Source organism: Phaseolus vulgaris, chromosome 4 (genome assembly GCF_000499845.2).
Source record: "Phaseolus vulgaris cultivar G19833 chromosome 4, P. vulgaris v2.0, whole genome shotgun sequence".
Lineage (NCBI taxonomy): Eukaryota > Viridiplantae > Streptophyta > Magnoliopsida > Fabales > Fabaceae > Phaseolus > Phaseolus vulgaris.
In genome coordinates this window covers 23088244-23112618 of record NC_023756.2, presented here as the reverse complement: position 1 = coordinate 23112618, position 24375 = coordinate 23088244, and the positions used below count along the sequence as shown (strand labels likewise).

Sequence of the window (24375 nt, the reverse complement as noted above, 5' to 3'; positions counted from 1 at the left end):
AGTTTGGGGACTGGGAGAACGATTGACTCCGGGCGCTATTCGGTCGGTCTTCACGCCTTCAACACTCCTTCTCTGGTCTTCCTCGCCGTGTGGCTCCTCAGACGGGTGGGGTACCTGCAGATGGCACTCCAACGCTCAAGTTAGTGGGGTAGTAGTGTTCGGCTGTCAGAGTACTGTAGATAATGACGTACCTTTCTCCTTGGAATGCGTGATATTTATATTACCTTGACGGGCCCTTGTTGTTGGACCGGATTAGGGGGTTGGTTTGCGATTAGGGTTGAGTTAGGTCATTTCTTAACCATGGATTAGTCTTGCTAATCTGGTCAACCTTTGACTTGAGCGTCGCATGTTGGTCGGCCACATGCACCACGTGGTCGACCTTGTCGTTTGGGTTAGGGTTTGGTTTGCTGAGTCGGCCGAGCCGGGTACGGCGGTCGGCCATCCCAATACAGTTGCCTCCCAGGCTCGAGAGGTGGTACAGCCGAAGAGTCTGAAGAGTGGGCTTCAGGCAGTTTATGCAATGATGAGTGAAGTGATAGTAAGGGGCGTCTGATCGACTGATGTGACGCGCATTTATGAGGAGTTTTTTGGGCGCCAAACGATGTGGACCGTTGGATCAAGCACATCCAATGGCTGAGATTTTTGTGATGTTTGGGTTTCCGAGGTCCTTCCGGGCTATAAATAGGGAGTGGGAACAGTTGTGTTCTACGCGTTATCTTTGGTTGAGCTCCGACACCTCGAACGAATCCGACCGATCTTGGTTACTTCCTTCGTTCGCCTCAAGGTTAGTCATGTCTACTCATTCGCGTCCGACTTCTTCTTCTAAGTCTCCTCCTGAACCTCCCTCCTGTTCGTCATCTTCTTTGTCCTCCTCTTCTTCTTCTTCCTCGTCGTCTAACAGGGTTGCTCCGGCCGGGGAAGTTGGGAATGTCGCTTCCCCGTCGGAGAGGGTGAGGGGGGACGATGCTGGTAATGCATCGGATAGGTCGGTCACTTTGGAACGACCGCGTCCTCATGTGGGGCCTGCCTGGGTTGACCCCAAGGTGTGTGAGGTGTCGTCCTTTTTTTACACGGACACCTCTGTGGCCGAGTTTTTGAACGATGTTCCTGTTTTAAAGGCTTCGGCCGAGGAGTCCTTGTTGGCATTTGGCCCTTGTTCTCTGGAGGACAGTGTGTATAGGGAGCGGTCATCCACCGAGCCCCCCTTCTTTTTCATGTATAGTTGTCTTTTTGCGGATCTCCATGTGTTCCTTCCCTTTGATGCCTTTACAGCCGAAGTCCTTAGGGAACTTAATATGGCCCCGACCCAATTGCATCCCAACTCGTGGGCGTCTATGCAAGCCTTTCGCATAGTGTGTCAGACATTTGGGGTGCGTCCTCTTCCTTCGTGTTTTTTGCATTTCTACGCGTCCCATCCGGCTGAGGTGGTCGGTTGGCATTCCATAGTAAGTTGGGCCGGTAGCGTGTTATTCAAGGCCTCTTATAAGAATTTCAAAGAGAAGTTTTTTAAGGTGTACGTGGACTACTCCATTGTATGCATGCTCAAAAGGAAAATGATTCTTATCCCAAGAATTGTGGGTGTCTCTCATGATTTCGCAAAGCATAGTAGGAAAAACTATGTTTTTAAATTTTGGAGCTCTATCCATCACTATTTTTGAAGATAAATCATGGAGACTTGTCACTTTTCTTAGGAAGAGTTTATCCACATCCATGAAAAAGGAATCAAAACCTTTTGTTGTCATAGGAAGCTCTAATATAAAATTTGTGTCTTCCCAAGGATCATTTACAAAAGGTGAAGGAGTATAGAGTTCTTGAGACATTGCCTTAGGTGTAGTTTTAAAACAAGAATTGTACCTAAGGTAATGTCTTTGAACCTCTTTTCTCATGGGTGACAAAAGTTTTCCTTTTAAAAGCTCTAGAGTTTTATCAACTCTAATTTGGCCCATGAGTTCTCCTTCATGAAGACTTTTTCTCTTATGTGTAAAGATAGTCTCGTTGTTACAACCATTGTTTATGAGAATTTGCACACTTTGTAATGGTTGTCTCAATAAGACATGACAAATTTCTTTAGGCACTACTTCACATAAAAATTTGTTTTTGTAGATGCTTATAGATAACTTGTCATTCACTTGGTGATATCCTAGCACATATGAGAAATAATCTACTTCATCTTTATCTATGCAAGCTTCTTTTAAAGACTCTTCTTTTTTGCTTATGCTTGCAAGTGTTCCTTTACAAGAGGTAAGGCTAGGTTGTTCAACAAGAAACATGTTTTCAAGGGTATGTTCAATGTGCTTGCCTTGTTGAATGACCTTGTGGGAAGGAACACTTTTCTCCCACGCCTTTTGTTTTCCAAAGGTTTTCTCTTTTTCTATTTTCTCTTCATCCCTCTTATGTTTCATTTGTATTTGGTCTTTTACCACTTGGGAATGTGGTAAAGGGCTAAGTACAAACTTTTTGTGCTTGTGGATGAAGGAAATCTCGTTAGTTAGACCGTCATGCAAGGTTTTCTTATCAAATTGTCATGGTCTACCTAATAAGATGTGTCAAGCTTCCATAGGTACTACATCACATAAAATTTTGGCTTTGTAGTTACCTATAGAGAACTTGATTTCCACTTGTTTGTCTACACGTAGTTCCCCATTCTCATTAATCCATTGTAAATTGTAAGGTTTTGGATGAGGAACTACTTGTAGATTTAGTTTCTCAACCAATCTAGTGCTACAGCAATTGCAGCATGATCCACCATCTGCAATGAGAGAGCATATATTTTCTAAAACATTGCATCTAGTATGAAAGATGTTCTCTCGTTGTGTCTTGGTGGATGCACTAGGTTGATTGTGAAGGATTCTTTGAATCATCAATAAGTCCCCCTCCAAAGGATTTATTCTCTCACCTTCTTCCTTTTCCTTTGTACTAGGTTCATCCTCACCACTAGTGTACTCATCTTTTCCTTTTAAGAACAAAGCTCTTTGGTTTGGACATTGTGCTTGCACATGTCCTCTTCCAAAGCACTTAAAACACTTGGTGTCCCTAGCACGTATGGGTGGGGTGGAGGTATCCTTTACTAAAGGTTTGGTAGTTTCTTTGGGTTCTTCTCTCGATGTGCTACCCTCCCTTTTAAAGTCTTTCTTGGGATAAAAGTTAGAGTATGAACCCACCCTTTGACTTGAAGTTTTGTGCAAATTTTGTTGTTCAACTTTAATGCAAAGTTGAACCAAGTCATTCAAGTCTTGGTAGGGAAGAAGTTCTACCCTATCTCTTATCTCAAGAGAGAGGCCACTAAGGAATCTTGCTATGGTGGTGTCCTCCTCTTCTCTAATGGATGCTCTCATCATGTAAAGCTCCATTTTCTGCCTATACTCCTCTACACTCATATTTTTTTGTTGGAGTCTTTGGAGCTTGCCCATTAACTCCCTATGGTAGTATGAGGGTATATGTCGACGTCTTAGGGCTCCCCTAAGGTCATTCCAATACTCAATGGGAGGTTCCCTATGAAGACGTCTTTCTCTTTCGAGAGAGGTCCACCAATACATGGCATTCCCTTGGAAGCTAAGGGTGGCTAAGGGTACCTTGCGTTCTTCACTCACCCTATGGCAAGCAAAGAGTTGCTCTACTTGCATTTCCCAATCTAGGTAAATTTCTATGTTCTCATTACCATGGAAATGAGGTAGGTATACCCTAACCTCCCTTGGGCCCTCTTGCTCCCTTTGCCTATTTCTTCTAGGGGTGGTTGGTAATAGTCATTGATTCTAAGGCTTCCCTCCCCTAGAGACTCATCTTCTTTGGAATGAGATGTATGAGTGTCAGATTTTTTTTGAATTTTGTGATTTGTCTTCCTTTGCTCTAGTTAGTTCATTGATTTTAGACTCGTTCTCCAATTGTCTATAGGAAATTAATTGAACATCCTTGGCAAGTTGTTTTAAAAGGGATTTGATGGATTTCACATCACTTTCCATAGACTTTGAAGAATGAGAAGACATGACTAGAGCTTTCTGTCTAGAAATGTTTTACCTTGAGAAAAATGAGGGAATTTAAAGAAGGTAGTTTTCCAGGTAAGAGAGGTGAGTCACAATGGACTACTTAAATACCAAGTCTTGCCTTAGCCAAAAACTATCCCTCAATGTCTTCACACAAATCTTTCTCTTGGTAAACCACTTAAAACACAATTAAGTTGAAGAAATCAAATTTTTAATCCAAGAAACAATGCAAACTATCTAATCAACCAAGCAAAATTAACAAAGCTTAAACAAGACAAAACAGTTTGATAAGCGTAGCTAGTTAAAGGCAAAAAGATGCAATTAAAGCAATTAACAAAAACTAAGCTAGATAGTTTTAAGCTAGTCGGCCCTAGGTGAGGCTTCTTGGACACTTGGAGCCCTTGAAGACACACTCACCGTATAATTGCGTAATTAAACAAGTAATTAACAAGAGTTAAGTTGCAAAGAAATTAGATGGAACTCCCTTTGTTGATTTTCTATTTGCATTTCCTTTGTTGTCTCCTCTTTGTTGGGCCTTCCAATGTATGTGGTGTATTTAGAAAGTGTTTGTTTCTGCCCCTTGCCTTTGTTCCTCTTGGAATTAGGTAATTAATTCTTCAGTCCAGCACCTATTAAGCAAACTAGACTCCTCTCAAGTCAATTTCCACTCAAATAAGTACCAATTGATAATTAATCCACCACCAAGCTTAGAGGTCAAAGAAATAAAGCAAGAAACAAATTAATTTGAAAAACAGTACCACACAAATGGAATTAAATGTGACAACTAGAAAGAGTTTCAATGAAATATTAGACAAGCAAATAAAAAGGTACTCAAAGAAAGGATGGCACACAAAATGGAACCTATGGAATAGCACTAGATTTGATTTCAAAATCAAAAAACAGCACCACTGAAACAAATTGTTGTGGTCCAGAAAGCGTGATTTTCACAGATTTATGCTGAGCTGGCCTTTTAATATTTGCTTCTGAAAATTGATATTCAAACAGATCAAGATCGCAAAAAATTTTTGGCGTTGGTTTCACTCCAAACGCATGCACCATTTTTTTTAATAAATTTTCTAAAATCAGTGCTCAGATTCGCCAGTTGTAGCGTCAAGATTGCACACTATTTTTGTAATATTTATCATTTTTTCTATTTGTTTTTTTGAACTGATTCTTTTTTTGTCCTTTCTCTAACACCTCAATCTTGCAAAATCCAGAGGCTCAGAATTTTCTTATGTGTAAATTAATTTTCATAAGCAAAATCAGCCAAAACAGAATGGTGGAAAACAAAGGATTCTGTAAATCTGGAAATAAAAATAGAATGATATACCAAAAGAAACACAATGGGAATTAGTGTAAGGAATTTGTGTGGATCTAACACACAAATATGAACTCAAACTAAAAATAAAAACACCAAAGGATAAAAAACACAGCAGATTTCAGATCAAGCATTTATACCAAAAACAAGAAACAAATAAGCCAAAAAAAGTACTACTAGGATTTGATGACAAATATGGAAACACAAGACTTGACAAAACTTATAGATTCAGAAAATAAAATGACTCAAGCATGTTAATATGAACCGAATAAAATCTCAATCAAGACTCAAGCAACCTAAAAATAAAAACAGCAACACAAAGTATCAAGAATCTTACACAAAATTGAAATGAGATGTTCAAGCACAAATTGAACAAAAACTACCGATTGAATTGAATAGAAAAGCATTCAAATCATATTAAAAACAGAAAAACAGCAAGACAACTTGGAATCAAGATGAACAACTAGGAAATAAGAAGAACTCAAAATAAAAATAAAAACACAAAGAGATACTCATCTTTGAAGAACCATAGCTCTGATACCAAATGATGGCATTCCTATGAGCTCTTCTTTGATTTTTGTTGATGATGGTGCGGAAGCTTAATGGATGAGAGTGGAACAAGGTCCTCCTAAGAGGTGTGGTGACCTTGAAGGTGCATGAGAGGTAGTGAAGGTTGGAGTGGTTCGGCCATCTCCATTTGGGGGTGTAGTTTGAGGACTAAAAACCTAATTCTAGAGAGAATTGGCTAGGGAGTAATTTGAATGGCACTTGGGCAACATTTCATTACTCAAAATAGTCTTGAAAATACAAGGTGTAGGATCCTCCTTTTATAGGCTAAGGAGAACCAAAAATGCAACCCTAATGCTAAACAAAATGAAATGCAAATTACATCCAAAGACTAAAGGCACATGGCCGGCCCTAGCCTAAAGATTCCTTCTAGAAAACGTACCAAATCTTAACAAATCTAGGTTAAATCCTTATGAAACAAATGTGTGCTATTTACACCACAACTAATACCAAGCTACCCTTAATGGGCCTTCATGTATCATACACAAATCTTCATGGATTCGCTTGGCCGTGGACCTAGCAATTTGGTCCTAGACGCTCCTTCTATTGGCCTAGACGCTCCTCCCCTTTGGCCTAGACGCTCCTCCCTTATCCCTAGACGCTCTTGATTTGGCTTTGGATTCTCATGTCTTGGCTCTTGTCTTTCTTGTGAGGTTGTGCTTGGCCCTCTTCCATCACCATGTAGGACTCTAATAATGAAGTATACCAACTACTCGTCTTTCTCTATCTCTTGTACCAAACCTACACTAAAACCTTCTTTGGAGACCGACAAATATACTATTACTGGCCGATGTGTGTTTGATTTTGTATGACCAGAGGTTCTGCCAAAAAGGTTTTGAGGTGAAGGAATATGTCTTCACACTCAGGTGTCCAATTGAACTTTGCTACTTTTCGTAAGAGCTGGACGATAGGCTTTGTTTTTTCTGCCAACTTGGGCACAAATCTTGATAAGGTCATTAATCGACCGATCAGTTTTTGAATCTATTATGTTTTTAGGGCTTTGCATTTCAGTGATAGCCCTGCATTTCTATGGATTCGCTTTGATGCCTCGATTAGTGAAAATGAAGCCTAAGAATTTTCCACCTTCTACCCTGAACGCGTACTTGTTGGGATTTAGTCACATACCATGACCTCTAAGGGCTTTGAAAAATTCCTTGAGATCTTGAATATGCTGAAGCCATATGTGAGACTGTACGACAATGTCATCGACATAGACCTCGGCGTTTTGGTTGAGCATTCCCTTGAAGATTTGATCCATCAGTCTTTGGTAAGTTGCTCCAACATTTTTTAGGTCGAATGGTATAACTTCATAGTAATAGTTATCGTAATCAGTCATGGAGGTAGTTTTTTTCCTTATCTCTTAGATGCATTTGGATTTGATTATATCCAGAATATACATCTAAGAAACCTGAAATGTAATGATCGGTCGCCCTATCAATTAGGAAATCGATGTTTAGCAGGGGTAAGCATCCATCGGACAGGCCTTGTTGAGGTCGGTATAATCCATGCAAATCCTACATTTGACGTTGGAATTTTTTACTATAACCATGTTTGCAAGTCAGGTGGTATACTGATATGAGTTGATTTAAGAGTTGCGCATATTTTTAGAGGTTTCACTTGGATAAAGAATTGGATTAACATTTATGGTGATGACCCAGTGAGGATTTCCACTGGACACGAACTTAACCAAGTGTGAATGTTCTCTTCAAAGAGAAAAAAAAAAGACTCACACAAAGGAAAATTAAGAACTCAAAATAAAGTAGAACTAGCAAAAAGGAAAGACATGGAATTAGAGAAGAAGAAATGAAAACTTAGATGGTTGTAGTCATTCATAGAGATGGAGGAATGGAGGAGGTCACTAAATTCAGCACACTTAACAAATGAAGCACTTCCAACGACCTATTTTAGTATTACATTACACCCTTCAAACATTATATTATACTTCTACACTAAAAGACATATATTAAATAAGTTTAAGTATACAAAACATACGTTCAGTGTGTCGCGGCTAAAAAGAAAAAGAAAGTGTTGTTATATTTATTCGTATGTAACTTTCTTGTGTAATTACATACGGATATATTTATATATAACTTTGTGGGATAATTACATACAAAAAATATTTGTATGTAAATATTTTCGTATGTAAATTTTTAGTGTAATTATGTAACTTTCTGGTGTAATTACTCATATATTCAATGTTGTTGATCAAAATTCAAATACTTGAACTTCATGGACGGTAAAAACCCACAAACAATACCACATCAACTAACTACTAAGCTGGAAATTGTAAATTTTTGGTGGGTGGACTGTGGGCCATATAACATTGAAATGCCTTCAAAAAGTTCAGCACAAAGTTTACAGATATTTGAATGTATACACCACACTTAACAGAGTTGGATTGACTTTTAAGACTTCTGACCATACATCATAAAGTGGGTACCTAATTGGCTAATATCCTAATTGGCTAATCCACAAATTAACATGATGATGTAACAAAACAAAAAAAAAACTATGACGAACACTAACTAATAATGAAGGATCACAAGTCAGCCTGGAAAGTATTCACCATCTCCTCTTTCATGTATTTACTCGTGTTGTACTTGTCCCTACTTAAACCATCCACACCTACTAATAAAATATTCAACAACTTTTTATAAGCCAAATATTTATAGAAAATTCTAAAGTGAATCTAGAATTAAAACACATTATAAAACTGAAATAATAGGTTAGGTTAAACTGAAGCTGTGAGGATTATTTGGAATGGTTTTATCCCCATTAAGTTGACTATATCTACCATGATTATACCATGTAGAGCTGGAATTCATTTTTTGGCACCGTATTTCTTGTTCTGCAGGAATTGAAACTTTGAGAACACTACTATATTTGTTCATGTCATTTGAGTTGTATAGGTGGTATATTTGGTAACATTTTCTTTAATGTCATTGCTTCGTAATTAACTAAAAATCAAAATGAGTTATATACGTTCTAATATCATGTCAGATTTTAACATAAGATCAATTGATATGAGCAAAGTTGTCCAACAAATAGATGTGGAGTTACTAGTCGATACAAGAATTCAGCTAGACGATACAAGACTTCCCACAATTAATACCTAACCCATATGATGTGAGTTTGAACTATTTGTCACCTGGGTTATGCAAACTTAGGACTTTATTTTGCTCTTCTATTTTCTAAAAGAGGGATTTGTTTTCTTATAATATAGTTGGGTTGTCCATTCTAGGGATATCACTAACTACAGGTGGAGTTACTAGTCACTTTTGGGCTTTATGGAGTTAAGATATTAACAAATGAGTTTCCTATTGAACAAGAATGAGCAAAAGAAAATGAACAAACAGAACTTAAGAAACGTGATTTGATTAGAGCAATAAACTATCAAACTCCTCATAGCAACCACTTGTATTAAACTTCTGAATCTGTTTTTTTACATCAGTATAAACTCTTTATTATCAAGATTAAAATATAAGTACTATTTAAGCCTAACTAACATGACCAACCAACTAAACTACTTAACTGCTAACTGTTTGAAACAGAATAATAAAAAAGATAGAAAGAAGGAAAATGCTAAAAGAGAACCTGACAACGGTTGTTAAATAAATCAGTATACAACAACTTTCATACCTCTTGTCATGACATAAGGCTTGCAAAAACTAGCTTTGAACTTTTTTTTGGGTTTCGGAAAATTTGCAAAGTTAATCCCATTGCACTGTTTAAGTTTTAACTGGCACATTTTACTCCTCTAAAGTCTTGAGGATCAAAATATGCTTTATACTGTTGAAGTAATACAACTTATTATGAATGTTAAGAATTACATAAGGCGTGCAATTACTTCACACATTGATGTCATATGTAATACAAACATTGAAGTGCTCACAAGTTACACCAGCACAAAAAAAATGTTTGCCAACACCTAGGTATGCTTGTTCAATAAAGACAGTTAATTAATTGGAAATTTTTCAACTTTCCCCTGGATTATACTTTTAACACCCCTTCACACCTCTTTTCTATAATTTTATAGATTTTGACATTGTGGCATTGAGATTTACCAAATAAATAATGATTAGATGTGAAGTTCTGATGGTTTCAAAATTTCATTATGAGGTTGTCATTTTCTAACCCCATAGAACTAAAAATAAATCACTAATCCAAAGTTGACTTTAATCTCACTCACAAGCAACTTAACCTTGTCAGAAAATGCATATAAAGAAGTGAATTAGGTAAGAAATGCATAAATTAAAAAAAAAATAGTATTTATTTTTCATGATACACAAAATCAGTTAAGAGTTAAAATAGTTCGCCCTCCTAAATAAGAAAATCTTGATGATGGTTCCAACTATTGGATTCAAAATTTAAGAGTGAGAAAAAAAATGCTTGAGACACATGTTTGATTGCTTTCGTTTTTCTTTTGTCATTCTTGCTACCTTGATGGGTGCGTAAAAATTCAAAAAAGGCAGTTAATTAATTGGAAAAATTTTAACTTTCCCCTGGATTATCTACACTATGCAGACATAATAACTTAAAAAGCACAAATAAAGGTTTCAAAATAATATCCAAAATTTTGATGTAGGATGGTAATAAGACTAATACACATCTATTACAAAATTTTCAGATATCATACATAACAACTCTTTGGAAAGGTAACAATACGAATGCCAATTCAAGCCTATGGCAAAAAAATCTCTTTTATATTTGTTCTCAAACTACTTTTGGGGACTGGAAGAACTATTGTCTTCAGATGCTACTCGGTCGGTTTAGTCGCGTCCAACGCTCCTCCTTCCAACTTCCTTGCCGAACGGCTCCTCAGGCTGGTGGGGTACCTGCAGATGACACTCCAACGCTCAAGTCAGTGGGGTATCGTATTCGGCTTGTCAGAATACTGTTGATAATGACGTACCTTTTTCCTTGGAATGCGTGATATTTATATTACCTTGATGTGCCCTTGCTGTTGGGCCGGATTAGGGGGTTGTTTAGCGATTAGGGTTGGATTAGGTCGTTTCCTAACCATGGGTTAGCCTTTGCTAATCGGGTCAACCTTTGACTTGAGCTTTATGTCAGTCGGCCACATATTTCACGTGGTCGACCTCGTACCTTAAGGTGGGGTCTTGTTGCGTAGGTTGACCGGGTCAATAGATCGGTCGGTCATCCCAGTACAGTTGCTTCCCAGACTCGAGAGGTGGTATAGCCGAAGAGTTTGAAGAATGGGCCTCGGGCAGCTTGCGTAATGATGAGTGAAGTGATGTTTTGGGGGCGCCTGAGCGATTGACGTGACGCGCATTTATGAGGGGGTTTTTGGGCGCCAAGTGTCGTGGACTGTTGGATCAAGCGAATCCAACGGTTGTAGTTTCGTGACGTTTGGGATTCCGAGATCCCTCCGGGCTATAAATAAGGGCTGGGAACAGTTGCGTCTCTCGCGTTATCTTTGTTTGAGCTCTGACACTTCGAATCAATCTGACCGATCTCGGTTGCCTTCTTCGTTCGTCTAAAGGTTAGTCATGTCTGCTCCTTCGTGTCTGAACTCTCCCTCTAAATCTCCCCCCGCTTGCTCGTCATCGTCTTCTTCTTCTTCTTCTTCATCTTCTTCTTCTTCTTCTTCCTCTTCTTCTGGCCAAGCCGCCCCGGTCGGAGATGTGGGGAGTGTCCCTTCTCCGGGGTTGGTGAGGGAAGACACTGGCAATGCGTCGGACCACTCGGCCCCTTTGGAGCTGCCACGGCCCCATGCGGGGCCAGCTTGGGTTGACCCCCGAGTGTGTGAGGTGTCGTCCTTCTTTTATACCGACGCCTCCGTTGCCGAGTTTTTGAACGAGATTCCTGTTTTGAAGGCTTCGGCCGAGGAATCTCTGTTGGCGTTCGGTCCTTGTTCTTTGGAGGACCGTGTTTATAGGGAGCGGTCGTCCGACGAGCCTCCCTTTTTCTTCATGTATAGCTGTCTTTTTGCGGACCTTCACGTGTCCCTTCCCTTTGATGCCTTTATGGTCGGGGACCTTAAGGAGCTCAATGTGGCTCCGACCCAGCTTCATCCCAACTCTTGGGCGTCCATGCATGCGTTTCGCATTGTATGCCGTACGTTCGGGTTGCGTCCTCTTCCCGTTTGTTTCCTCCATTTTTATTCGTCTTACCCGGCGAAGCTCACTAGCTGGCAGTCTTTGGTCAGTCGGGCGGGTAGCGTGTTATTTAAACCCTTCACAGCCTCTTACAAGAACTTCAAAGAGAAGTTCTTTAAAGTGTACGTGGAGTCGACTGGAACACGTTACTTTTTTGACGAGGTTGGTCAGCCCCGCTTTCCGTTGTTTTGGTCACGAAGTCCAACAAAGATAACGGATTGGCCGAGACCGGCTTATCCGAGCGAGGATGAGCAGGTGATCTTTTCTTTGTTCGACAACCTTCCTAAGAAACTCCCTGCTCGGCCGCTCATGTCATGCGACCGACCGCGCGGAAGCTTTCGAGGGTATGCTGTTTTACATTTGCCCCCCCCCCCCCTTCCATTATTTTTTGCATTGTCTGACCGTTCCCATTTGTTTGCAGAAATCGCTAAGCGAGAAATCCCCCAGGCCGTCGGGATGTTGCACTCATTTAAAAACAAGTTAAATGAGAAGAGGGGGGCCACGAGTGCCAGGCCCCGGGTCGAGGAGAGTGCCCGGGCGGGCCCCTCAAAGAAGCGTGGTCGTGAGGACAGCAACGTCGCCCGCACGGTTCGAGAGGCGGGGCAGATGCCGACACCTCCCCCAAGCCGATCCGCTAGGGCTGCCTCCCCCGCCACCGATGAGTTCAACCGCCCCATTCCGACGGCGGTGGCAGTGCCGATATCATCCTCCGGTGGTTCGGCTTTGGCCTTGCTTGGGGGCGACCGGTCTTTCAGCCGGGCCGTCAGTTTCAGGTTGCCTTCCGGCCTCGAGGAGGAAATCAAGTCGATCCCCAAGGGCGACCTTCTCGATGGCGGTATCGAGATGATCTGTCGGGGGCTGGTGCTGGCCTGGCGGGGTGCAAAGGCTCGGAAGGACCGTGCGAAGGAGATCTCCCGCCTTGAGCATGATCTGCAAGAGGCGGGTCATAATTTGGAGCAGGCCGTGGAGGCCAACACAGCTTATGAGAAGCAGCTGTGTGCGGAAACTGCCGAGCTGGAGTTATGTCAGAATCGGTTAGCCGAGTTGGAGAAGGCCGATGCCGACAAGGCTGCGGAGGTCGTACTTCTCCGTAAGGCGTTGGAAAAGGCCGATCGCCGGGCTTCATTGGCGGAGAAGGAAGCTGTCGCCGAGCGGCAAGGGAAAAAGGCAGTTGAAGCCGAGGTTTTGAAGACCATGGAAGATACCATGGTCTTGATCAACCAAAGCTTCGACCTGGCTGTCCGCCAGGCCGGGGTACTTTACGGCGACCCTCCACCTTCTGGTCAATTTGACCAAGAGATGGAGGTCGTTGACAGCCGTTTGGTCCCTGCGGGAGGCGGTCAGCCTGCTGAAGAAGCTGATCCTTCTACCGCCATTCTGAACGTTGAAGATTAAGGCGGTCGGCTTAGGTGCCTTTGCTTTTGTTCCCCTGGGGCCAGGGTTTGGCCCTCACCTTTCTGATTAATAAAAGTATTTTTCCTTCAATTGCTTTACGTTGTTTTTGGACGAACGAGCCTTGACGAGCCGAGTTGGTTGGAATAATTAATCTTAAACTGAGGTAAAATTAACTAAGTAAAAAAAAAAAGAACTAAGTAATCGGTCGGAATGTGGAATCAACTGAGTGACTATGATAATTAAAATCAGCCAAGTGATTGTAACGAACTTGATCGAATCAGTCGGTCGTTCTTCGGCGAATTTGATTTAAACGAATTTTATTGGACAAGTCTAAAGTAAATTGAAGTCCTTGCCGAACGTTATGTGTGCGTCGGGAGGGTATGCCGGTTAGGGCTACATCCTGGCCAAGCTAAGTGCGGGTTTCGGGAGGGTATGCCGGTTAGGGCTACATCCTGGTCGATCTAAGTGCGGGTTTCGGGAGGGTATGTCGGTTAAGGCTACATCCTGGCCGAACCATGTGTGTCATTCATTGTGTACACCATGTAGAAAACGCCTCGTTAAAACCTCTCCGACCGATGGGTAGGCCGGGCGAGGAAAGAGTGCGTGTATTTTATTCATGTTTAGCTGAAATAAAACTTTAGGTGCGTGGCATTCCACGTCCTAGGTACAATTTTTCCCGATAGCTGCTCCAAGTGATAAGCCCCTCCCTCTCCTACTTCTCGGATTCGGAACGGTCCTTCCCAATTTGATGAGAACTTGTCGTCCGACTTCCTAGCGTTGCTGCGCATTCTCCAGACGAGGTCGCCTTGGTGGAAGCTTTTGGGTTGGACCTTCGAGTTGTACCTTCTTGACGCTCGGAGCTTGCATGCTGCCTCTTGTATTTTGCTTTTGTCTCGAAGTTCGTTCAAGAGGTTTAGGCCAACCGCCAAACTTTCCTTGTTGAGGGATAAGTCGAAGAGTTGGCGTTGGATGGATGGCTCCCCGACCTCCACCGATATCATGGCCTCGGTGCCGTATGTGAGGCTGTAGGTGGTTTCTTGTGTGGTGAACTGCGGGGTGCAGCGGTATGCCCACAGGACCTCGGGCAGCTCTTCTGTCCATCTTCCTTTTGCAGTGTCGAGCCTCTTCCTTAGTTCGTTCAGTAAGACCTTGTTGGCTGCTTCGGCTTGTCCATTCGTTTGCGGGTGTTCGACGGAGCTTGTGAGGGATTTGATGTCGAGGTCGTTGTAGAAAGTCATGAGGCCTTGGTCGATGAACTGTTGGCCGTTATCGGAGACTATCGAGTGTGGTATGCTGAATTGGCACACTATGTTCTTCCACACGAAGTTTTGAACATTTCGAGCAGTAATGGTGGCTAGGGGTTCGGCCTCTATCCACTTGGTGAAGTAGTCTACCGCGACTAGCAAATGCTTCGTTTGGCCTTTCCCCGGTGAGAACGGGTCGATGATGTCCATCCCCCACATGGCGAACGGCCAGGGTGATGTCATGCTATGCAGTTCCTCTGGCTTCCGATGATGGAGGGGACCGAATTCTTGGCATTTTTGGCATTTTTTGACGTAGTCAGCGCTGTCTCCATGCACGGTCGGCCAATAGTACCCTGCACGGATGACCTTGGCCGCCGTCGTTCGGGCCCCGGAGTGGCTTCCGCACGCTCCATCGTGGATCTCTTGCAGCACGTATTGGGATTGTTCTTTGGTAAGGCACTTTAGGAGTGTTGTTGAGTACCTTCTACGGTATAGGTCTTGGCCGATCATGGTGTACCGTGCACACTGCCGTCGGATGCTTCTTTCTTCCCCCGGTTGGCATGTCCCGTGTTCTAGGTACTGGGTGATCGGGGTCATCCATGTGTGAGTTTTGGTGATCGCCATGCACTCGCCGTCACCTACGCTCGGTTGTGGCAGTCGCATTTGGACGACCGATCGGTGATGACTTTGTTTTTTAGAAGACGCAAGGCGTGAAAGTGCGTCGGCCCGCTCGTTTTCCTGCTGTGGTATATGCTTGACTATGACCTTGTCGAACTTGGCTATGGCATTGCTAACCGTGTGGTAGTATCGTTGGAGGAGAGGTTCCTTGACTTCGAATTCTCCTTTAATTTGGCTGACGACCAGCTGGGAGTCGCTTTTACATGTGACCTCTCGTGCGCCTAGGTCGTTTGCTAGGTTGAGGTCGGCTAGTATGGCCTTCTATTCTGCTTGATTGTTCGTTGCCTTGAAGGAGAACTGGAGGGCTTGCTCAATCAACAAGTCCCCGGGGCCTTCGAGGACGACCCCGGCACCACAAGCTGTTTTGTTGGATGAGCCGTCCACGTAGAGTACCCACTTGGTCGGGGTTTCTGAGTTTTTGGGGAGCTCGGCGGCAAAATCTGCCAAGCATTGGGACTTGATGGCGCCTCTTGGCTCGTACCTGATGTCGAACTCTGAAAGCTCGACCGACCACCCTATCATTCGTCCTGCAAGGTCGGGTTTAGATAAAATTTTGTATATAGGATAATTGGTCCTTACTGTGACTTCATGGTTTGGAAGTATGAGCGCATCCTCCTTGCGGTCAGCACCAGGGCTAATGCCACTTTCTCTATCATTTGCTACCTGGTTTCGGCCGCATGGAGCGTTCGGCTGACGAAGTACACTGGATGTTCTTCTTGGTTCACCTCCTGGACCAGGGCTGAGCTGACCGCTTCTTCGGACACGGCCAGATAAACTACAATGGGCAGGTCTAGTCTTGGCTTTTGGATGACGGCTGGTGACAATAGGAATGTTTTAAGTTGGCCGAAGATCTGCTCGCACTCCTCGTTCCAGCTGAACTTCGAACTTTTGCGGAGCATCTGGGCTATGGGCCTGATTCGTTCGGCGAGGCGAGGAACGAACCTAGATAGTGCCGTTAGCCGGCCGAGCAGCTGTTGGATTTCTTTCAGATTGCCCGGGCTTCTCATCTCTGTTATGGCCTTACATTTGTCGGGGTTTGCCTCAATTCCCCTGTGGGTTAGCATGAAGCCGAGGAACTTGCCGCCTTCCACGCCGAACGCACACTTTTCGGGATTGAGGCACATGTTAACCCTTCTTAGGGCGTCGAAGACTTCTTGTAGGTCCTTGATGTGTTGACCGCATGAGTCAGATTTTACCACGATGTCGTCTACGTATACCTCCATGCTTTTGCCGATCATCCCTTTAAAGATTTTGTCCATGAGCCTTTGGTAGGTGGCTCCGGCGTTCTTTAGGCCAAACGACATTACCTTGTAGAAGTAATTTGCGCCATCGGTCGTGAAAGCTGTTTTGCCTCTATCACTGTGGTGCATGCTTATCTGGTTGTAGCCTGAGTAGGCGTCCAGAAAACTTAGGACTTTATGACCAGCTGCTCCATGAACCAGTCGGTCGATGTTGGGTAGGGGGTATGAATCTTTGGGGCACGCTTTGTTAAGGTCTTTGTAATCTACGCACATCGCCATTTGCCGCTTGCCTTTTTCACCATCACTACATTGGCCAACCAGGTAGAGTATCGTGCTTCGGCGATGAAGCCAGCCTTTAGGAGCTTTTCGGCTTCGGTTCTGGCTGCCAGCCTCTTGTCTTCCCCATGGTTCCTCTTCTTTTGGGCGTGCTTCTTTGTATATGGAGAGGCGGTGGGTGATGATGTCCGGGTGAACGCCGGGCACATCGGCCGTCGTCCAGGCGAAGAGGTCTGCGTTCTTCTTGAGCGTTCTGCGTCAGCGGCGGCCATTGTCGTGCCGATGTTCGTGTGCCGCTCCCCTTCGCCGAGTGCTGCTCGGCGCAGTTCGTCCTTGGCCTCGAGTCTCAGTTCGATTTCTCTTGGATCCAGGTCTGCCATTGCGACGACATTCCTGGGTTGTGGGGAATGTTTCTGAGGGCTTCTACCTCAGCTGACCATCTTCCGTTTGGGCGAGTGGCTGCTTGTGGGTTTTTGCCGTGTTGGCTCAACTCGCAGGCTTTCTGCGTAGCATTCTCTAGCGATCTTTTGGTCGACGTGGATCGTCAAGATGTCGCCTGAGAGGGAGGGAAATTTCATCACCAAGTGAGGTGTTGAGACGATCGCTCCAAGCTTGTTGAGGGATGACCGCCCAAGGAGGATGTTGTAGGAAGTGTTTACGTCTATGACCAGATACCTGATCCTGAGGGTTTTGCTTGCCCCTTCCAGGCCGAACGTTGTGTATAGTTCTATATAGCCCTTCGTGCCGACACATTCTCCAGAGAAACCGACCACGTGGTCGTTGTAGGGCATCATCTCCTCTACCGGAATCCTCATGGCTTTGAAGGACTTCCAGTATAAGATATCAACTGAACTTCCTTGGTCTACGAGGGCTTTCTTGATCGTAAAGTTGTCGATATCCACTGATATCACCATGGGGTCGTCCTGTGTAGGGTCTATCCCTTTGAAATCTTTATCCGTGAACGTAATCGGTGGCATCCTCAGCCGGGCAGAGACGAGGTTTACCTGGTGGACGGCCCGTAAGTGTTTTTTGCGTGCGCTGTTGGAGCTGCCTCCCCCCGCGAACCCTCCAGCAATGGTGTTGATGACCTCTCGACCTCTACGGGTGTCGGTCTGTGGGAAGTCGTCTCTTCGTCCCCGTCGTTCTCCACGTCTATCACCCTCTCGTGGTCCCGGGGGGGTTCGGTCCCTTCTCCTAGGAGTTTGCTCTTTGCATGGGGAACGACGTGTTTCACGGGTACTACGCACAAAGCGTCTGAGGTGTCCGGCCTGAATGAGTTCTTCTATCTTGTCTTTCAGAGCTTGGCATTCCTCGGTGGAGTGACCGGTATTCTTATAGTACTGGCACCTTTTACTGTTGTTAGCATTCTCTGGGCTCAGGGCCCTTCGGGGTGGTGGTATCAACTCGGCACTTAGGGCCTCTTGCAGAATATTGCTCCTATCAGCGTTCAGAGGTGTGTAGCGGGAGAAACGTGGTCCTCGGTTGTCCCTCTTTTGGTCCCGGCCAGACCAGGACCTTTCTTGCCGTTCTTTGTCCTCCTTCTTTTCTCCATTTGCCTCGGCCCGGGCGTTGTTTTTGAACTCGCGGAGTTCTTTGAGCTGCATGAATTTCGCCGCTCGGCGTCTAAGATCATCGAGACTATTCGCGGGTTGCATACACAGGCTATCAACGAACGGATCGGGACGCAGAGCGGTCAGCATGTGGTGCATTGCCACCTCGGGGCTGAGGTTGCGAATGCTCATGGCAGTTTTGCTGAACCGATCGATGAACGTTCTCAGGGATTCTCCCTTCTCTTGGCGAATGCCGACTAGTGCTATGGATGTTAGGTGGTGGGGACGGCTTGTTGCAAACTGAACGTCAAATTTTGCCATCAGGGTCTCGAAACAATCTATCGAATTTGCAGGGAGCTTGGTGAACCAGCTCAGAGCTCCTCCCTTTAGGGAGGTGGGGAAGACTCGGCACAAGACCGCGTCATCCGTGGTGTACAAGCTCATGTGGGTTGTGTATGCGTCCACGTGCTCGTCGGGGTCGGTCGTCCCATCATACCAATCCCTGTTGAAACCTTTCCACTTGTCCGGCAGGGGGTATCCATAATGTGGTCAGTAAAAGGATGGCGCTGATCCGGGCCCGCCATGCCACCGTTTTGTTAGGATGGGACTCCCCATCCATCTCCAGAGTGAAGTCATTTTTCATCTCCTTCTCGGCCTGGAGGCCGGCACCGGTGGCATAAGACTTGCCGGCCTGGTTGGTCATGGCGAGGGACGGCACCCCTTCGACCAACTTCTTCATTCGTCTATTCTCTTCTTGGAGGTTTTTGATTTCCTCCTCGTTCTTCTTAGCGGCCTCCTCATGTGCCTTCTTCATCTCTGCTAACTCCTTCTGGAGGGCTATCATCATTGTCGTCTGATCTGCCTCGGACATGCTTGCCATGCTACGGGTTGGTACCATCTACTGCTGTGGTTTCTTCTGGCTCTCCTCGGCCCCACGGTGGGCGCCAACAATTCATACAATGGATTCAGATGAAATAACTTTAACCACACACATGGATGACAAATATATGTTATCAAATTAAGTCTTATTCCATTGCTTGCTGCCACTGCATCTTGCAAAGTGGGGTATCACAAGTTACCATAAAAGTCCATCTAATTTTTATATTCATCATAAAAGTACAATAGAACTTTAACTATAAGAATCCTAATAAAATTTGGCAACCTAATGGGATCTCCATTACACAAAGGTGAAATAAAAATATGTACAACATGAGACAAATTCAGGGCATTCATAGAGTTTGGTTTATCACTTTGTCCAAGTACTAAGACGAAATACATTCCAATGTTCAACATAGGAGAAATACAACGCATAATCCAAATAAAAGAAGTGGAAAAATCATAATTCCTAAAATCAAAATCCAAAATGAAACCCTAAATAACCCATAAAATTAAAACCCAAAACGAAATCCTACATAGTTCCTAAAATAAAACCTCAAAACGAAACACTAAATAACCCTTAAAATCAAAACCAAGACGAAACCCTAAATAACCCTTACAATCAAAATTCAAATTGAAACCCTAACTAACCCCTAAAATTAAAACCCAAAACGGAAATAAAAAATACACACCATGAAATCGGAAATAAATGGCACCCAATCACAAAAGGAGAGAACAAAATCCCAACCAAAATGCAATCAAACTAACCAAATGAAAACCAACCTCGTTTGAAGCCCTCAAATTGCACTGCAAATAGCACTCCAAATGCCACAAAAAATTGAATTCAAGGCGCGATCTTCCCAACCCTAACAACAACTTTCGGAAAATGCGAAAAAAAACCCAAATAGCACTCTAATTTCAATTAGATTTCCAATTTTTTCCATCGCAACACATGGACCCCACATTACAATAAAAAATTATTTTCCATGCCACCTCAGTGGTTGTAATCTGGCACACACACGTGGCAGTTGCCTATATTTCGTCACCCTAAAGGTTTAGTGGGCCAGATTCTCCCACTTCCATTTTCTGCTTAAATCCTAATCTCTTTCCTTTGCTACTTCAACCCTCATCTATGAGAAATTTCCCCAAATCCGGCTCCTCAAAATCGTCCCCGGTGAAGCTGCAACGAAGGTCCGTGAAGATGCACGTGATTGCCCAGTGGTGTCGTTGAAGGTGAGTGGTGGTAGATGGTGGTGATTTGAGCTCTGTTGGCCGTTTGAAGCTTTGTCGTGCAGAATTAAAAGCGAGATTTGATGACGACGAACATGACCATAGGGGGTGCAACGACGACGAACGTGAACGACGAACGAAGGAGGCGAGCGCGAGGACAACTGCTGTTGCAAGCAGTGATGATATCTTCAGCAACACAATCTTAAACAGAAACAACGTCATTGACGACAAGAAGAGCAACAGGCGCGCATGAAGGAGATACAAATAACGGAGGTGTGAGCAGCTGAGATGCACCGTAATTTGAGTGAGTGAGGTTTCAACAACTTGGGACTTTTCTTAGGATTCATGATTTCAATTTTTTATAAGAAATTCTCACACACAACTACTATTTTTTATTTTTTCAAAATAATATGAAATGCTATAATTTAAAAGAAAAAGCCTGTTCACACTCTCACGTGGTCTTGCCCCTCGAAAGTTAGACTTATTATATTATATCCTCGGTTTTGTGTGGCTGAGCCTACAATAATTACATTGGCTAAACCTACGCTATTTGTGTGGGCTTCTATAAGTATGTTTGTGTCCATTACTTTTTGCGTCCATTAATTAGAAAGAAAATAAAAACCCATTGGTTAGTGGGTTCATTTTCCAATTTATCATTGCTTGTCACCTCTCTGTCATTGTACTTGAAATGAAACACACAGTTGTTATGCTTCTTATCTATGTTCATCATTCATTAGAAGTCATCTTGTTTTCGTATCTATGCATAGATCACTTGTTCTTTGAGGCACAACAAAACACGTATTCTGCAAAATAAAATTTATGCATATCAAATTCAGATTTACAATACTATAATTAGTTTTAAGGGTTGGAAAAACATAAAACACTAGACAAATAGGGGGCTTTGTATAAGAAAATAGAAATTTACTTGCAGAAGTTCTTCAAATACATCTTCCAAAGTTGAGGAATAGATGTCTTCAGAAGCCACAGCATAAACCTATAATATATAAAACATTCAGAAAATTCTATTGAAAGTTTATATTAAAGGAAATGTTGCCGATTAATTTGAAGGAATGAGTTGATCCCGAGCACCACTACCACCGGAAAGACTGTTTGAGCCGAAATCAGTGACAGAAGCCAGCGCAGGTCTCTACCGTCGTCGTCGTCGTCGATCCTTTTCCGTCCTCGTTAGATATCATCACTCGCCCCCCTTCATCAATATTTAGAACTTCGTCTCCGCATTGGAGGCGAATTTGTCAGCATTCGGAATGGGGCAGCGCGACAGAAGAGAGTGGCAGCGTCTGGAACGGGAGGCGGAGGATAGCGTCGAGGTAGTAGGAACGGAGGAAGGGGCAATGAAGAGGGAAATCAGAGACTGTTCACGGAAAGTGAAGAGGAAACTGAAATTTTTTTGGAGAAATGAAAAGGAAAATAAATTTTGAAGCAAATGTAGATTATTTTCATGTGGGTGTTAAAATAAACCTTTTGGAAGTTAATAGAGGTTTTTTTAATATCCATTATTTCAAACTGAAATTATTTTATCCTTTGATAAATAATTCTGTTATCTTTTTTTAATAATGACTAGTATGAAAGTATGGTATATCATACTTATTTTAATATAATATAAAGTTATCAAAAGAAAAATATGATATAATATTTCTATAATCGTATTAAAATTATAATTAATAATACTTAGTTTATAATAATTTTTAAAAAAATTATACAAAATAAGAAAAAAATAATTAGTTTTGATTAAATAAATATTTAAGATTAAAATTTTTAAAAAAGGTTTACATTTTTAAACTTACACTCTCATAGTTATCAAATATATTAAAATTATATTTTAATTATTTATTTATAAAAAAATAATTATATTTATTTATTGAGATTTGAAAACTCTAAAAAGTATTCTACTGAGGTTTTACAATAAATTTTTAAAACTTAATGAAAGTTCTAAAATTTTATAATAAATCTTTGGAACTTAAGTAAGGTAAAAAAAAAATCTTTCATTATTTTGTTGAGATTTTAAAATAAATTTTTGGAACTTAACGAATGCTTAAAAACGTTTTTGTTATTTTGTTGAGGTTTAACAATAAAACTTCAAAATTTAACAAAATTAAAAAACTTTCGTTATTTTTTCGAGGTTTGAGAATAAACCTTTGGAATTTAACAAAGGTTAAAAAACCTTCGTTATTTTGTTGAGGCTTTAGAATAAATCTTTGCACTTTAATAAAGGTTAAAAAACCTTCGTTATTTTGTTGAGGCTTTAGAATAAATCTTTGCACTTTAATAAAGGTTAAAAAACCTTCGTTATTTTGCTTTTAGAATAAATCTTTGGAACTTAACGAAGGTTTGAAAAAATTGGTTCACCTAACCATCAAGGTTGAATCACAAGTTTTGAAGAAAAATTATTTTAACAATACTCATAATGATGACTTTTACAAATCATCTTGGAAGGGCCAAAAAACTAAAATTCAAAACCAAGATTCTCCCTCCAATTTCTCAAAAGAAACCACCTCACATCATAAAGATTCTAGATATAAACCTTCTACTCCTAAATCACTCACCAAAACCTCAAGACAAAAATGTTTTAAATGTCTAGGTTTTAGGCACATTGTTGTTAATTGCCCAAGTAAAAGAACAATGATAGTTAAAGAGAGGATAATCGTGAGTGACCATAGTTCCCAATCATCTAGAGCTAGATCTCCTTCCTCTTCAAAAACCCCATGTGAGGACTAGTGTGAATGAAGATGATTTGTTAATAGTAAGGTGCATGTTAGGGCAACTTCAAAACCCTTTTGATGAAAGTCAAAGGAAAAATATTTTCCATACCTGGTGCCTTATTAATGACAAATTATGTTCCTTGATAATTGATGGTGGAGAAACTTGGATTACCCACCATTTCTCATACACAACCCTACAAATTGCAATGGCTAAGTGAAGAGGGTGAAATCATTGTTAATAAACAAGTCCTCATATCTTTCTCAATTGGAAAATATAAAGATGAAGTGTTATGTGATGTTGTGCCCATGAAAGCAACCCATATTCTTTTAGGAAGGTCATGACAATATAATAGAAAAATTTACATGATGGTCTAACTAACAAAATTTCTTTTCACTTCCAAGGCCATAAGATCATATTGAAACCTCTATCTCCAAAAGAGATAAATAAAGACCAAATAAAAATGAAACAACAGAAAATATGAAAAAGATTCGAAAATAACAAAACAGGGCTCATCGCCTCACTAAACGTGGTGAAAGCCGTAATGCTGATCCATCCAAAAATAAATATTGTCGGCTCACTTCGGTACTCTCCTTCCTTCTCTTGTTTATCTATTCATAACTCTAATTACATGCAACATTTGTTATAGAAATGTGGGAATATTTTTCAAAATTCTTCTAAAGATTTACACCTTATAAGCTTTTCACACATTCTCTTTAAATCCCTTTGATCGTACACATTCACTACAAACATTACATATGTAACTAGAACCATTCCACCCAAACTCCTAAAATTCAATGAACATAAGTTTGCTTCACAACTCACATATATAAATCAAGTGAACAAACTAACTATGTTATTTGCAGGAGTTCTAAATTTGAGGTCGAGTTCTTTCCAACTTGGAGCATGATACAAACAATCTCGACAAACAGATGACTAAGGACACAACAAACACTTCACAATTAAGTCAGCCATCTCAACATCCAAGACAAGGTTCCCCACCAAACTTCAGAAGGACATCAACCATATGTTCTTTCTTCTAGTCTTTTTAAAAGAAAAGTTTATGTAAATAAATTGGGCTCACTTTGGGGGTCCAAATAGAAGAATAAGCTAGAGTATGGTGTGCTTAGTTAGTAATTCGGGCTTGTGCCAACCCACCTTTCATGACATGTGCACCTAGTTT

The 24375-nt window shown here is 42.1% G+C and overlaps 1 protein-coding gene and 1 long non-coding RNA gene across 2 annotated transcripts; both read right to left on the bottom strand.

The window, feature by feature from the left end:
• Positions 1-17246: 17246 nt before the first annotated feature.
• LOC137838496 (uncharacterized) lies at positions 17247-18689 on the bottom strand. Its single transcript, XM_068647741.1, has one exon. The coding sequence runs from the start codon at positions 18687-18689 to the stop codon at positions 17247-17249; it is 1443 nt and encodes a 480-aa protein (XP_068503842.1).
• A 1468-nt stretch (positions 18690-20157) lies between these two features.
• LOC137836467 (uncharacterized) lies at positions 20158-21530 on the bottom strand. The gene is made up of 2 exons (XR_011085292.1): positions 21400-21530; positions 20158-21277 (listed from the first exon to the last, which is right to left on the bottom strand). It is a non-coding gene; the product is annotated as an uncharacterized lncRNA (long non-coding RNA).
• Positions 21531-24375: the final 2845 nt, after the last annotated feature.

What these genes read in the sequence shown, in the direction of transcription:
- LOC137838496 (XM_068647741.1), bottom strand. Translation starts at nt 18,689, where the DNA reads ATGGCAAAATTTGACGTTCAGTTTGCAACAAGCCGTCCCCACCACCTA.